At 48.4% G+C, this 15,935-nt stretch overlaps 1 protein-coding gene across 2 annotated transcripts; it reads left to right on the top strand.

Moving 5' to 3' along the window:
• Window positions 1-2,228: 2,228 nt before the first annotated feature.
• UBL7 (ubiquitin like 7) lies at window positions 2,229-15,594 on the top strand. 2 transcript variants are annotated; one of them, XM_006046348.4, is made up of 11 exons: window positions 2,229-2,315; window positions 3,649-3,861; window positions 5,440-5,559; window positions 8,954-9,036; window positions 9,802-9,886; window positions 10,387-10,444; window positions 11,167-11,300; window positions 11,557-11,606; window positions 11,843-12,010; window positions 12,765-12,887; window positions 15,345-15,594. In XM_006046348.4, exons 1-11 carry the CDS (start codon window positions 2,276-2,278, stop codon window positions 15,480-15,482), a joined length of 1,212 nt encoding a protein of 403 aa, XP_006046410.4. In that variant the 5' UTR covers window positions 2,229-2,275; the 3' UTR covers window positions 15,483-15,594. The 2 variants fall into 2 exon arrangements, with proteins under 2 accessions (XP_006046410.4, XP_006046409.2); XM_006046347.4 differs by having other exon boundaries at window positions 2,257-2,365.
• Window positions 15,595-15,935: the final 341 nt, after the last annotated feature.

Genomic DNA, 15,935 nt, shown 5'->3' with positions numbered 1-15,935 from the left:
TGTCAGTGCTCAGCTTTCTTTATGGTCCAACTCTCACATCCATACATGACTACTGGAAAAACCATAGCTTTGACTAGATGGACCTTTGTCTCTGCTTTTTAACATGCTGTTTAAGTTTGTCATAGCTTTTCTTCCAAGAAGCAAGTGTCTTTTAATTTCACGGCTGCAGTCACCATCTGCAGTGATTCTGAAGCCCAAGAGAATAAAGTCTGCCACTGTTTCTATTATTTCCCCATGTATTTGCCATGAAGTAATAGTACCGGATGCTATGATCTTAGTTTTTGAAGAAGGAGGTTTGGTATTCCCATCACTAAGAATTTTGAATGCTGAGTTTTAAGCCAGTTTTTTCACTCTCCTCTTTCACTTTCATCAAGAGGCTCTTTAGTTCTTCACTTTCAGCCATCAGGGTGGTGTCATCTACATATCTGAAGTTATTGATATTTCTCCCAGCAATCTTGATTCCAGCTTGTGCTTCATCCAGCCCGGCATTTCACATGATGTACTCTGCATATACATTAAATAAGCAGGGTGACAACATACAGCCTTGACTTACTCTTTTCCTAATTTGGAACCAGTCTGTTTTTCCATGTCCAGTTCTAACTGTTTCTTCTTGACCTGCATACAGATTTTTCAGGAGGCAGGTAAGGTGGTCTGATATTCCCATTGCTTTAATTTTTCAGTTTACTGAAGAACAGAGTAGTAATTAGCTCCAGTGCTAGGCCCTTCCAGAACCTGCAGTTTATAGGCTCTCCATAGTCAAGCTATCCTGCTCAGTTGTTGCTTTAGTCTCAGTCCATACACTGGAATGTTGCAGTCCTGCTTTTACGTTTGTGCACACCAAATCAGTCTTTAGTTGCTAGGATCAACCTCATTATTTTCTTATATATTTACCTGTTTGGGTTTTTTTTTTTTTTTTTTTTTTTTTGGCTTTCTTTAGTCCTTGAATGAGTTCCTCCAGTAGAGTTATAACAGAATAGTTTATCTAATTCTAACCTCTGGGCAAAAAAATCTATTCTAACTATGCATTTAAAATACACTCGGAAAAAAAAAAAAAAAATACACTCGACTATACAACACCGGTTTTAGGCACGGGATTTAAGTATCCGCATATTTTGGTATCCACGAGGGGCTCCTGGAAGCAATCTCCTGCGGATACCATGGACGACTGTATGCAGTTTCTCCGAGAGTCCTGTGAAATTCCCCTTCCCGAACGAATTCTATGAATGACTGATATAAACCCCAAAAGACTCTGATGCTGGGAGGGATTGGGGGCAGGAGGAGAAGGGGACGACAGAGGATGAGATGGCTGGATGGCATCACTGACTCGATGGACATGAGTTTGAGTGAACTCCGGGAGATGGTGATGGACAGGGAGGCCTGGCGTGCTGTGATTCATGGGGTCGCAAAGAGTCGGACACGACTGAGTGACTGAACTGAACTGCACGTTGGGGTGTACCAGGAACCCTTGGTAACTTCTCTCAATGTACCAACTTTTAGAGGAAGTCATCGTTGGGTTCCTAGTATGCCTTCACAGGCATGTTCGCCACGAAAAGCCAGAAGCGAGGAGCACAAAGGAAGCTGATTTCACTCAAAGACAGGCCGTTTCCTGGTGAGGATTACAAGGCTGGGGCGAGTCTGAAGAGGCCGCTTCGGAAAGGGTCCTTGCCGAGCGAGGACGGGTCGAAGCGGGAGACCCAGGACCGAGAGTCCGGAAACCGGAGTTGCCATCTGCCTAGCTGTACGGACCTGGCGTAACCTGCGGACTCTGCATGAGTGCCAGGACATTGCGGGAATCGTGGGGCTGTAAACATCATACCTGGAACCCACCTGTCAATGCAGGAGACAAAAGAGACGCCGGTTCGATCCCTGGGTCGGGAAGATCCCCTAGAGGAGGGCGTGGCAACCCACTCCAGTGTTCTTGCCTGGAGAATTTCATGGACAGAGGGGTCTGGCGGGCTGCAGTGCGTGCGGTCGCAAAGAGTCGGACAGGACCGAAGCCACTTAGCACGCGCGCACACAAACCTCACGTCAGACCTCGTTCCGGTGACCTGCGCCTTGGAAGACTGAGTGATACATAACGCTATCACGCGAAAGCACGGAGACACCCTCGCGCCCGGATTTTCAAACTGCAGAGTAGCCACACCCCCGGAAACCGGAAGCTTTACAACTAGCTCCCCCTTGCCGGCCAGCTATTTATAAAGGGGCGGGGGGTTGTGGGGGGGGTGGGGGTGGGGGTGGGGGTGGGGGAGCCGCTTCAGGAACTGCAACTCCCAGAATGCAGCGCGAAGCTTCCGGTTTCCGGCGAGAGGACCTGAGTGAGTGTTTACACCGGCGGCCCTGCGGCCGGGTTCCTTCCGCGGGACGGGTGAGGGCGCTGGGTCCCGGGCCGCGCGGGATCGACCTGTGGTGACTAGTTAGCTGGTTCTGTGGGAGTGGTGGGGTCGTCACCCAAGAGATAGTGTCCCTGTCGCAATATTAACTATCAGTGACCTTGGGCCGCTGACTTCACCTTTCTAGATCTCGGTTTCTTCGGCTGTAATATGTAGATGATAATGCCTGTCTCAGAACAGTTGTGAGGATTCAATGATATATAGTATATTAAAAGATCCATTTCCTTCCCTGCCATCAACCTGGAGATGGAAGGTTTGAGGGTGCCTTAGGATCTGCTGCACAGCCTCGAAGCCTTTTCTTTCCTCTTCCGAAGAAGCCACTTTGGAAGCAGTAATGATTCTAACAAGGGCTTGTCTTGTCTTATTTCTCCCAGCTGCCGGGTTTCTGATTCATTTTCTTGGTACCCATAAATACCGGGCATTGAATCAATAAAGACAAAAAATTCTAGTCTTTGCTTTCAAGCCTCTAAGAATGAGATGCAGAGACGATTGAGAAGTAAAGAGTTTAGATACTCCTTTGTCATGAGGGAATGTGACAACAACAGAGGGGGGAGAGAGAGAGAACAGAGGAGGTTGTGTCTGAGTTGCTCTTGATCGGAGTTTGCTTAGAGAGGGAAGAGGAAAGAGGAGTTACATGCAGAGTTAGCAGATGAGCAGAGTGGGGGAGGGCTTTGTTTTGAATCCAGGCTTGGTGGGGGTGGACTTAAGTGTTGGGAAGGGTGGGGCAGCCCAGAACTCTTGAGAGGGGAAGGCTGGTAGAGAGAACAGATGTGAATGTTTTTGAAAGCCAGGCTGTGGTGTTTAGACTTATTCACAGAAGTGATTTGATTTCTAAACAGAGGAGTGTATTGATCAGATCTGCATTTTAAAATGATGAGTGGCTGCATAGATATTTAACAGGGAGAAGCAGGAGGCAGGGAGCTTCTGATAAAGCTGTTTTGGTTAAAGCAAAAGTTGATGAAGAAACACAGAGTGTGTATAAAGGAGAGGGTTGGATGATCTCATTTGAACCTCACAACACTCCTGTTAGGTGGGATGGCATTTTTATGTCCACTGTAAAGCCAAAGAGGCTTAGAGAGCTGAAGTTTCCTGCTGCCATTGAATGATGAAAAGAGGACCTCAGATTCTAGTTCAGGCCTCCTGATGCTGCATCCTGAGCTTTTCCAACAGAGTCACAGAGAATTCTCATTCAACCCCTTGGTGGGGTGGGGGTGGTGTAGGTCTGTCCTTTAACCACTAAGGCTTTGTTCCTTTACAGGGAGAAAGAGAGAGCGCGAAAGAGAGAGGATGTCTCTCTCAGATTGGCACCTGGCGGTGAAGCTGGCTGACCAGCCACTTGCCCCCAAATCTATTCTTCGGTTGCCAGAGACAGAGCTCGGAGAATACTCCCTGGGGGGATATAGTATTTCATTTCTGAAGCAGCTCATTGCTGGCAAACTCCAGGAGTCTGTTCCAGACCCTGAGCTGATTGGTGAGTCTCTGTGGACTGGGGATGGCCTTCTGCTCTGATTTCTTTTGGGGGAGAATCATTCTGGAATCACAAGCGTAAACTAAGGGTTTGGGATTTATAGTCTCATAATGTAAACACTGGGCTGCCCTAGTGGATCAGTGGTAAAGAATCTGCCTACCTATGCAGGAGATGTGGGTTCAATCCCTAGGTGTCGAAGATCCCCTGAAGAATGAAATGGCAACCCAATCCAGTATCCTTGCCTGGGAGATGCCATGGGGGGAGGAGCCTGATTCAGGGCTGCAATCCATGGGGTTGCAAAAGAGTCGGACATGACTTAGAGACTAAACGAAAACAAATGTTAACACTGCTGGGAAGTGATTGTTGTTAGGTGAATAGAAACAAATCATATAATAAAACTGTTGGCTGCCATTTTAGTTGTACAATATACTGAACTACTTCATCACAACATTCCTTAACTATGACATTCTTAGAAAGAGCAAGAACTTGGGCTGGAAGGAGGTGCTGGCGAGGGAAAGGCCCTTAGTATATGGCATTTGAGGTAGGTCTTAAGGGATGGTTAGAAGGATTTTTGGTTGGTTTTGGTTAGAGGGAAGGCAGTGAAAAAGGAGAGATGGCAAGGGCATTCTAGGTGGTTCATATAATTTCTTTCTTTCTCTTTTTTATTTTTGACTATGCTGTGTGGCGTGCAGAATCTTTGTTGCCTGACCAGGGATCAAACCCTGGACTCCAGCATCACTTTCAGAAAGTGAATATAATTAAATTATATTATTAATGCAATGGCATATAAACTAGAAAAATGGTATAAACTGGCAAAAAGTTTATTTTCAGTCATGCATGCTAAGTCTTTTCAGTTGTGTCCAACTCTTTGTGACCCCATGGACTGTAGCCCACCAGGCTCCTTTGTCCATGGGATTCTCCAGCCCAGCTGGAGTGGGTTTCTGCGTCTTCCTCCAGAGGATCTTCCTAATCCAGGGACCGAACTCAGGTCTCTTAAGTCTTCTGCACTGGCAGGTGGGTTCTTTACCACTAGTGCTACCTGGGAAACCATATATTATTAATGCAATGGCATATAAACAGGCAAAATGGTATAAGCTGGCAAAAAAGTGTTTTTAGTCATAAAAACATGGGGTTCATTCTTTTTTATTGTTACATCTTCCCATTCATTTAAATGGTGCAGTCTCCATGATGTTAAGCTCTAGAGTTTTCCTGTGCATAGATTCTGTATTTTATCAATTTGTGCTTGTAACAATTGTTATTAAAATGTATTTGTTTATTTATTTTCAAACTTTATTTATTTTGTATTGGGGTCTAGTCCATTAACATTGTTGTGGTAGTTTCAGGTGAACAGTGAAGGGAGTCAGCAGTACATATATATATACATGTATCCATTTTCCCCAGGGCCCACTCCCATCCAGGCTGGCAAAATGTATTTATTAAGTAAGAGTACGGTTTAAAGCATATATCATTCTCTAGCTATGTGTCCAATCAAGATAAGGTTCTTAGGGGACAAAAGTCATTTAAATTGTTATGAAGAGTAAAATATAAATGAATGGTTCTTCCCCGCCCCACCCCCCCCAGATCTGATATACTGTGGCCGGAAGCTAAAAGATGATCAGACCCTTGACTTTTATGGCATTCAACCTGGATCCACAGTCCATGTCCTGCGCAAGTCCTGGCCTGAGCCTGACCAGAAACCGGGTGAGTGTTGGCTCTTAGACAGGCAGAGCTTCTGAAATACCTGCAAGGGAATGAGGGTCTGTGTGTCCTTGAGGCAAGGGCCTGGGGGGAACATAGGGGAGATTTACTGAAATGATAATAAAGGATATCTTTATCATTTATTGGATTAGACACATTGATGAACAGTGTAATTTTGATTTTCTTGCTGCCAGTGGCCACTAACAGAAGGCACTTTTAAGTTCATTACCGGTTGTTTTAGTGGGATGGAGAGTATGTATCTATTTAAATTCCTTTAGGGCAACAGTTTGTTTCTCAGCGAACCTTGTATTTTTTGGTTATTTTTGTTGTCATTAGAAAGAAGCTGAAAACTCCTTGCCCTTTAAATGTTATGGTGTGTTCTCATGTTTGCAAATCTTCCCACAAACTGCCTCAGGCGGGTGATTTGTTCAGTCACCTCACTCCTGCTAATTTATTTTCCTGGAGTTTGAGAATATTCAAATGGTATGAAAGTAGCTCTTGGAGGAAACATACAAAGCCTCTCATGCCTTTCTGACTTATTGATAAAAGGTGCTGCTTGGAATTCATAATTTAAATTTCACATCTGTGTTTTAAAAGCCTCCCTGAGGATAAAGCTAAGCTGTGTAGGAGATTAGCTTTGTTAAAAACGGGCAGTTTGGCATATTTTAATAATCTTCACAATTGCTGTGACTGGTTATCTGCTTGAAATTCTCCCTCTTTTCAATTCTAAACATAAAGGACAAAAAGATCTTCTTTTGTACCCTGATGGGAAGTGAGAAAGAGAAAGGCAGTCTCTGGTATCCAGGGGCTGGCCTGGGCTTCAGCTAGGCCTTGAATCGTGAACAATTTCACAGGTCACCAGCATCTATAAGGCTGCTCACTCTGGGGCTGTAACGGATCCAGATAAAAACAAGATTTCTTCTCATTTCTGAACAGAGCCATAAACCCGCACATTGACCAACCACAGAAATGGCCAAATAACCCTCTATCCTGCCTATTAGGAGTGACTGCTGTTTCTTCACCAATTTCAGCTTTCATCTTGCTCTAGTTTTCCTTCCTTCTAGATAAGAATTATTAAGATACCTAATCATAAAATCACCCCCACTTCCTGACAGCCTCCAATCCACAACAAAACCCTGCTTCCTTAACCTTCCCCCGCCGAGTCCCCTAACTAAAGCCCACATCCTCTGAGTCCCTTCTAGCGTGCTCTTGTTGAGGTGCCCTGTGGCTCTGGTGGTGCGCGTCCCCTCTGTAAGAGCAGTAACACACCTTGCACAGCTGCGGGTGTGCCCCTCTGGTCTGTGGCTGGAGGGGATTGACAGATGGAAAGGAGCATTTGTTGCTTCTTCTAGCCAGATTGTTGCTGTTTGGTATCTCATTTAATCAAGTGGCTCAGCAGGTCAGGTAACAGTATTAGCATTTTATACATGAAGAAAAAGAGTTAGAAAGATATTCATTCAAGGTCATCTGCTTAGAAAAATGAATGCAAAAGCTGGGATGTGAATCCAGATTTTCCTGGCTCAAGAGTATTCTTTCCACTGGGCTGGCTGCCTCCCACTTCCAAAGGATGAGATTAGCTCAGAGACATTAAGAGACAACCTGTAACTCTTAGCTGATTATGGGCCTAAGATTTCAAGTCCCTTTTATCCCCTGGAAATTTATTTTTGAAACAAACGGACTTTTTATTCGGAGGTGAAAATAAACTTTTAGATTTGCAAAGAAATTTTTGTGATGGCATTTTAGATATTTTATCCTTGAGTGTTCTTTCAAAAGGAAGCACATTTCTTTATCTTCCACCAGATTAGATCCTGTAGGAGGAGAAAAGTGTCAGTTGCTTCCTTCGCACCTGGATCCCTTTGGTGGTTCTCTGCAGAAGGTCGCACATCCCTTTAGGATCTCACGTAGGCCTGCTGTTTGAGCAGGGGTGTGTACCCTGGGCTCCAGCATAGAAACAGCTTAGTGTTCTCAAAGCACATCATGCTTATTTTCTCCCAAGCCTTTGCACTTGTTCTCATTTAGGCCTACAGTACCTCTTCCCCCAGTCATCTTCTGTTCTACCTTCAATACTCCTCTCAAACATTCTCTCCTGGGGGCTGTGGGCCTCCATGTGCCTAATGCCCTCACTGTGGTCCATGTCTCTGTTGTGGAAGCCCTCAGCATGGTATGTGGTAATTGTGTGTGTGTGTCTTTGAGTCTGTCTCATTTCTCCTACTGTCTTTAAGAGTTCCCTGATGGCAGGGACTCTTACTTTTTACATTCCTGTGCCTTGCATAAAACAAGATTCACTCCAAAAGCGTGGAGTAAATGCTTAGCACAAATTTGTTTAACGAATAAGCCAGGTAACTTACTTCAGGTGAATATTTTTCAAGAGACAACCCTCATGATTAGAACAATAGGTAAGGGTGTGGTTGCCACACAGAACCCCAGGCGTGCCATTCTCTTTTTGCTTTGGAAATCATGCCTTTGGAGTTGAGCAGTGCAAGGCCACATAATCACAAGTAGCCTTCCTGGGTGAGGGTCACACACTTAAAAGTGTGATCCAGGTGGACTTCCTGCCTACTCCCCCTTCTGTTACCAGAATTTCTATGAAATGGGCGGATGTCCTAAATTATCTATGAAATGGGCGGATGTCCTAAATAGTAAAGTGACCAACTAAAACTAAGAAAACTGCTAGACTTTCCCATTTGTATGAGTCATAACGTCCAAAGATCAAAAAGGAACTTTGAGTTCTAGTGACATGCTTGTTTTTGGACATGTGATGAAAGTTTGTTCAGAAGCCTAGAGGTACAATGTTGTCTTGGTCCTTCTTGTTATTTGTTGTTGTTGTTTTTTTTTTTAATCAAAATAGTATTACAGAGGCCTGAAAGAAAATACCCAGGATAAACCAGTTACCCTCCCGATCCTGTCACCTTGGCTTGTTCCCATCCAGCCTTGGCCCACACTGACATCTCATAAAGTTTTACTAGAGAACACCCATACAACTTTATGTTCTATTTCTTTCTCTTAACATATTGTGTCAACATGGCTCCATATTGTTCAGATGGCTTGCAGCACTTATTTTAAATCACTGCACAAAAGTCTACTGAGTTCATTATACCCTCCTCCTTTCCAAGTGTGAAAAGTCTAGAATTCCTGCAGTGGGATGTTGATCAGAACAGTCTTTTTCCTAAGGTAAGAGTCTCCTCTGCTAGAATTTGAATTTATTTATCTACCAAAGAGGCTTAAAAAGAGAGTGCAGTTTTCATGTGTGTGGTGTAGCTTTTTTTGATCGGGTGCCCATTCATAGTGGGGTGAGAAGGGAAGAGAACCCGTGCCTGGACTCTGGCTGAAGCGATGCTCTGTGTCTGTGGCAGAGGTGAGGCCCTGGTCATAGGGTAACTGAGTGTCTCATCCCCAGAACCTGTGGACAAAGTGGCTGCCCTGAGGGAGTTCCGAGTGCTGCACACCGCCCTGCACAGCAGCTCCTCCTACAGGGAGGCGGTGAGTGTGTGCTGAACCCTCTGTGAGACTCTTGGCAGGCCTGCTGGAGAGGGGTGATGCAGAGAGGGAGCTGGAAGCTGGTTGCCATGGCTCCTCAGAGTTCTTGGGGAGGTTTCGCCACGTCTGTGGGTCCCAGTCGAACCCTGTCTTCCCCCAAAGAGGCTCTCAGCTAGGCATTGTTGATTCCCTCTAATGATAATGATACAGCCTCTCCTGACATTGGCCTCATGGAATGAATATTGTTACAGTCAAAGGATCCGTATGCTGTTTCTGCTGGGCCTCATTCTCTGACTTGGACTGAACTGCTTGCCCACCGGTCCTTCCCAGGATCCCCTCACTGGGAAAATGCACTGATGACTTTCCATAGGAGAGTTGATAAGCAAGATGAAGACAGCTGCAAACTTCCCAATATATATAAATGCAAAATGATAGTTGTTTGGAGATTGAAAAGGACTTTCAAAATCTAGAGAAACCTTTGTTATTGGGCTTATAATAAGAGCTTTTGTTGTGAAAGCATTAGAACTAGAAATGGGGGTAAGGACCATAGATTGAAGGCTTATTGTGATCTTGCTTTTATGCTGTTTCCCCTCCAGTAAGCCATATTCTCAGAGAAAAAAAGAGGTTCATCTCTTCCCTGGGGCTATTGTTCCAGTATGGTGGTGTGCGTGCAAGCACTTAGAGGAAGGAAGTACTTCAGCTGTGTGTGGGTATTTCTGAGTGCACCGAGCTAGTGGGAGTGCTCAGCCCTCCCCATTTCTCCTGCAGGTCTTTAAAATGCTCAGCAATAAGGAATCTCTGGATCAGATCATTGTGGCCACCCCAGGCCTCAGCAGTGACCCCATTGCTCTTGGTAAGTGCAAGGCTGAACTGAAGGAAATAGGAACTGTTGAAGAAGGAGAAGCCAGGAGGAGGCAGTTACCTTAAAGAAGCTTTGACACATCATGTGAAGATTTGCTGGTCTTGTGGCAGGAGGCGGAGTAATCCAGATGTGTTCCATATACCCAACCCTCTAAGAACTGCAGCCCCACAGAGAAATCGTGGCCTAAGTAACACCAGAAATGAGACTGTGAGGAAGACATGTGAGGGCAGCAGTTAGCCCAAACCACAGCAGTCAGGGAAGCCTTCCTGCACACCTTGATGGACAAGGGGAGAGCCTAGAGATACGGGGAAAGAGGCTGGGGTGCTGTGCACAGTATGTAGCCTCCGTGCAGGGGCATAGGGAGCAACATGGAGAGCACGGGGGTTGTGCTGCTGGCACGTGTTGCCCCCACTTTGCACGCGTATCCCTGTTAAGCTGGTTGCCGCAAGGCCTCCCCACTGGATCTGGCTAGATGTCCTGTTTTCCTTCAGGGGTTCTCCAGGACAAGGACCTCTTCTCTGTCTTTGCTGACCCCAACATGCTTGATACGTAAGTATACCCATCTTACTAAGGGCACTTTTTCTCTCCTCATGGTCGGGCCAGAAGCCTAATGGTCGCCCTGGATTCTGCTCTTGGAGCCCATCCCCCAAATCTGTCTTCTGAATGTGTCAGGAGGTAGGGAGGAGCCAGGGCTGGAGGAGGGGGTGGGGGTGGGGGGAGGTGAGGACAAAGCCCAAGGGCTGGGGCAGACAGAGGTGGGGGTGAAGCAGCATCCTGAGGGAGGTGGCTTTGCAGGCCAGGCTCAGTTTAGATCTCATTCAGTAGATATTAGGGAGCCTGTGAAGGATTTTAAGCTGGGAAAGAAATAGGTGCATACGTCCCAAAATTTTAGAGTTGGAAGGGAAAGTAGAGGTTATATCCCTTTATCTTCAAGTGAAGAAAACAGCCAAACCCTTGGGAGAGGAGGGACCACTCAAAGACTGCCCAGTGAAGTAGTGTTGGAGTCAAGACAGGAGACTACCCCTGAGCCTCTGGGCTGTGTGTGTCCCATCATGCATTGCCAGAGAGGAGAGTGAAGCATCTGCGGGGGCCCCAGGGTAAGGCAGAGCAGCAGGAAGACACGCCGCCTGGAGGGAGGTGCTGAAGACTGGGAAATTTAAGGACAAGCAGGGGTGACTTGACTGTTAGGAGGGGCGCCCAGAATTCCTGTCAAACCCAAGGATGCTCTTTCCTTCTTAGTTACCCTTGAGTTTCTTCCTGCTCCATCTCAGGTTGGTCCCTGCTCACCCTGCCCTGGTCAATGCCATTGTCCTGGTCCTGCACTCGGTGGCAGGCAGCACCCCAATGCCAGGGGCCGACTCCTCTTCCCGGGGCGTGCCCTCCAGCGCCTACCGGGACATGCCAGGTGAGCCCCTGGACTGCGGGACGCAGGCCCCTGGGGAATGGGCAGTGGCCCAGGGCTTTGCTTTACTCGCAGCTATGTATAGTGCTGGCAGAGGGTGCTCCTTGGGAACTCTGGGTTTGAGTCAGGGAGAGCATCTGTCCTGTAATTTTCCAGGGGAGAGATGAGAACATGAATTTGGAGTAACTAGCGCCGAGACGCTGGAGCAGCGCCTGTGCCTTCCTGTTCCTCCTCCTGAAATCTGTCCTTCCTTCTCCAGGTGGCTTCCTGTTTGAAGGGCTCTCTGATGATGAGGACGACTTTCACCCAGTAAGTGACAGGCTGCCTGCCATTTGGGGGAGATGGTGCTGGGGAGGCGCCCTCCCCAGGACCTGGCACGCCCAGCAGGGGGTGGTCAGAGGCCCTGTGGGGGCCCAGGTGTGCCACACTATTGCTGTGACCCTGGCAGCCTGGGGAGTCTCCCCAAGAACTGTTCCTGGAGCAGGGGTGGGGTTCTGAGAACCACTCAGGGCTTCCGCTCTGATCTGGGCACCTCCCTTGTCCAGAGTGCCAGGTCCACGCCCTCAAGCAGCACCCCCAGCTCCCGCCCAGCTTCCCTGGGGTACAGTGGAGCTGCTGGGCCCCGGCCCATCACCCAGAGCGAGCTGGCCACTGCCCTGGCCCTGGCCAGCACTCCGGAGAGCAGCTCTCACACGCCGACTCCTGGTACCCAGGTATGGAGAGAGAGGGTGGGAAGGTCCAGGCCAAGCCCCCAGGTATGGAGAGAGGGGGTGGGAAGGTCCAGGCCAAGCCCCCAGGTATGGAGAGAGGGGGTGGGAAGGTCCAGGCTGAGCCCCCAGGTATGGAGAGAGGGGGTGGGAAGGTCCAGGCTGAGCCCCCAGGTATGGAGAGAGGGGTGGGAAGGTCCAGGCCGGGCCCCCAGGGAGAAGGGCCCAGTGGTAGAGTGGGTTTACCTTTGCTGATCCTTGTGCTCCATTTGTTTTGATCTGAGCTCTACCTGGAGCCCCAGTGGGTTTCCCACTGCAGCTCAGGTGACCTCCCCTCACCTGCCTTTAGGCTCAGAAGTCAGGGGCTCATCCTAGGCCTGATTGACTCTTCTCAGCAGTTGGAAGAACCTCATGTCGCATAATGGTTCCTTACTTATTCCTGAAAGTGGCCAGGCGTACATCACAGGCTTAAGCATTCCTGGTGACAGTCACTCCAGCCGGCAAAGCCGTCTTTCCTCTGCCAATATGGGTCCTAGGCTCAGTTAGGGGTCCTCTTCCATCTCCCTGGAGCAAAAGAGTACAGAACCCTTCCTGCGCACATAGAGAGCTTTAAGGTGGCTCTGTGGCTGTCTCCTGCTGGCCCCTGCTGGGAGGCAGTGGTGAGGCACCCAGGGCACCGTGGGGTGATGTGATGGCAGTGGGTGTGTGCTGGGAGACTGGGGTGGCTCTGAGGGTGGCACTGACCATGGTCTGTCTCTAGGGCCACTCCTCAGGGACCTCCCCAATGTCCTCCAGCGTCCAGTCAGGGACGCCCATCACCAACGATCTCTTCAGCCAAGCCCTGCAGCATGCCCTGCAGGCCTCGGGGCAGCCCAGCCTTCAGGTCAGTCTTCCCCCTTCTGATGTTCACACGGCTTCTTTGGTATTTTGGACGCTGAGCTTTTCTCTGCCCTCTGGAGGCCCTTCCCACTTGGCCTGCTTTGCTGCAGGAACAGCTGGGGCGTGGCAGCATGACAGGAGAGGGTGCTCCCAGCAAGGGCGGGTGTCCCTGCAGCTTCCACTCCTGCACCCAGTGCCCATGGCCTGGCTCCACTGACCACCTGGCTTGGGTATTTCAGTGGCTGTTTCAGTTGAGGAGTCACTTGTCCATCCTGTGAGCATTGACTGAGCCTTAAGCATGTCTGGTCCAAGCTTGGTCCAGCTCCTGGGATAGTGATGAGCCAGTCCTCATTCCCGCCATGGAGGGGTGCCAGACAGTCACTGAACTGAGGGAACAACAGGGTGAGAAGCTGGCCCAGGCTTGAGGTCAGGTAAAACTTTTCTGAGAAAGTGGTGTTGTACCTACTGTCAAAGAATTAATTAGAGGTTAGCCAGGCAGAGAAGGGGATGTTTGGTCGAGGGGATGTGGTGTCCCAGCAGAGGCAGCTACCTGTTTGAGCGAATGTGGAGGTACACATGCAAATTGGCAAGAGCAGAGGCGATATCCACGATGAAAGGTCCTGAGATGGGGCCAGAGTAAAGAGAGCAGAACCCTGAGTGTGAGGGTCTTGAGTGCCTGCAAAAGGAGATGAGGCCTGTCCGGCGGTCACCAGGGAGCGATACCATCTCCCGTGCCTCATGGAACACAGAAGCTTAGCTAGCAGCTACGTGTGTGACCCAGGGGTTCACATTTTATTGCATGCCTCTGTGCACAAGCTGTTTGCTTTACTCTCTTTTGTTTGTTCCTAAGCCTGGGGCATGAACGTCATTTCTGGAACTGGTCCAGGTCATTAAATGACAGGGACAAGGTCTGGCCCGTGTGGTTCTCACTGCCCCATGTGGCTCGGTGGACAGTGAGGGGAGCAGGAGCAGGACCTGGAGACAGTTGGTCTTTTTGGTTCCTTCATCATCTGCAGCCTGATGCTTCTTCACTCTGCTCTTCAGCTTAGAAACCTTTATGTCTTCACCTGGCCTGTAAACGAAACTTGAGTCGGTTTCTGTGGTTTTCTAAAAATCCTCCACATCCTCACCCTTGCTTGCCTGCTTCTTTGAATTTGCATTTCATCCTCACTGCCTTCTCCTTCCCACAGTGTGAACACATCCTTTTCCCTAAGGTGTGTACTTTCTCTTTCATGAGACAGAGATATTGAAAATACTAAATTTCTTTAAATCCATATAGAAGGCCATTCATAGCTGAAAGTCAAAAAATCAAGGAACCATTGTATAAAGAGCAACATATATTTTGAGTTCATAAATGTGAAAATTTCTGCAAAGCAAACCAAACCAACATACAAAAAGAACAAGCGAAGTCTGAAAGCTGATCACAAACCAGAAAGAAATCTGTAACGCAGATCAGACAAAGGGCAAAATCTCCCTGAATTGAAGTTCTAGTGATTTAGGACCAACAGCTCCGTAGAAAAGCAGGTGAAGGATAGTAACAGACTGTTCACCAAAAAGGAAGTACAGATGGCCTGTAATTCCTTGCGGTCCCATTGCTCGGAATTTATCCCGGAGATGTATGTGCATGCAGAGGGTGACATTTATACGGAACCAGTCACCGCAGCGTTTCTATAACAGCAAAGACTGGAAGCTGCCCTCCTGTGGTACATTTCAGGACATCCACAAGCGTTTTCTATGATACCTTAATATGTTAGGAAAAAAAGGAGCGATATAAGAAAAGGGTAAGTATAGGAATGTGTATTTATATTTCCTCAAAGAAAATAAAGTAGGTTATCAGGAATGGGGGAGACAAGTAGATGAGTGTGAGACTTTTCACAGTGTGGTGTTGGTGGTTTAGTCGCTCACTTGTGTCCTACTTTTGCAACCCTACGGGGTGTAGCCCACCAGGCTCCTCTGTCCATGGGATATCCCAGGCAAGAATACTGGAGTGAGTTGCCATTTCCTTCTCCAGGGGATCTTCCTGACCTAGGAATTGAACCTGGGTCTCCTGCATTGCAGGCAGCCTCCTGTAGTGCAGGTGGATTCTTTACCAACTGAGCCACCAGGCACTGTGTATCATACTAAAACAACAAAGTTAATTTAAAAGTGTGTGTGTGTGTGTATAGATACAGCAGAGAAAGAAAGTAATCTTTTGAAATTTAGACATTGTATACTTTATGCTTTTTCTTTTTGATCTTTATGATACATTTTCCCCCTTTTTTTGGAAAAACTTTTAATTTGTTCCCTAAACCCTCAGGCCTCTCCATAGACCTCTTCCACAGTCCGCAGACCTTGATGTGCTGTGTTGTATGGAACCTCATGTCAGCAGCTTTCCTGGAGGAACACACCTCCTTCTGCTAGAGGTGAACAAGTCTCTGTTGGATCCTTACTGACCACTCCTCCCTGTCCTGTCTTTCTGCAGAGCCAGTGGCAGCCCCAGCTGCAGCAGCTAAGGGACATGGGCATCCAGGACGATGAGCTGAGCCTGCGGGCCCTGCAGGCCACCGGGGGGGACATCCAGGCGGCCCTGGAGCTCATCTTTGCCGGAGGAGCCCCGTGAACTCCCTGCTCCTCCTGAACCCCCAGCAAACTGCTAAGGCGGCTGCCTATGGGAAGCACTCTTGAAGGTGCCCCGTCTCTACTCGCCCCAATACACCTGATGGTCGACGTTCTGCTTTGTTCATTGTGTGGCCTTTCTGGCTGATCTGAGTGGGTAGAGGTGGTGGTGGGGCAAGCGTGGTGTGTAGGTTCTGGTGCCATGGCATCAGCTGGGCCCCAGGTGGAGAAGCTGAGATCTGTGTCCCGAAATGCCGCGTGATGCCCACACTGGTGTTTTGGCAGAAGTTTCCAGTGATAGCCTCCAGGCCCTTTGGTGCTCTGGGTGTGGCCTCCTCTGAATGTGCCCAGGGACTGCTGCCCAGTCTCCAGGGTGGCTGCTGTGTTACGGCTGTGGCCAGAAGAGCCTTGTGCTCCTGGGATGACCAGTCTGAGGAATGGCCGAGTGGAAGCTCAC

Source organism: Bubalus bubalis, chromosome 20 (genome assembly GCF_019923935.1).
Source record: "Bubalus bubalis isolate 160015118507 breed Murrah chromosome 20, NDDB_SH_1, whole genome shotgun sequence".
Taxonomy (NCBI): domain Eukaryota; kingdom Metazoa; phylum Chordata; class Mammalia; order Artiodactyla; family Bovidae; genus Bubalus; species Bubalus bubalis.
Note: the sequence above shows the minus strand (reverse complement) of the source record. Positions and strands in the feature narration are given on the sequence as shown.

Bases quoted from the DNA above. Each gene is read 5' to 3' on its own strand.
- UBL7 (XM_006046348.4), top strand. From the start codon at position 2,276: ATGCAGCGCGAAGCTTCCGGTTTCCGGCGAGAGGACCTGA. The intron at 10,445-11,166 runs GTAAGTATACCC...GCTCCATCTCAG, and splicing joins GACCCCAACATGCTTGATAC to GTTGGTCCCTGCTCACCCTG. The intron at 11,301-11,556 runs GTGAGCCCCTGG...TTCCTTCTCCAG, and splicing joins CGCCTACCGGGACATGCCAG to GTGGCTTCCTGTTTGAAGGG.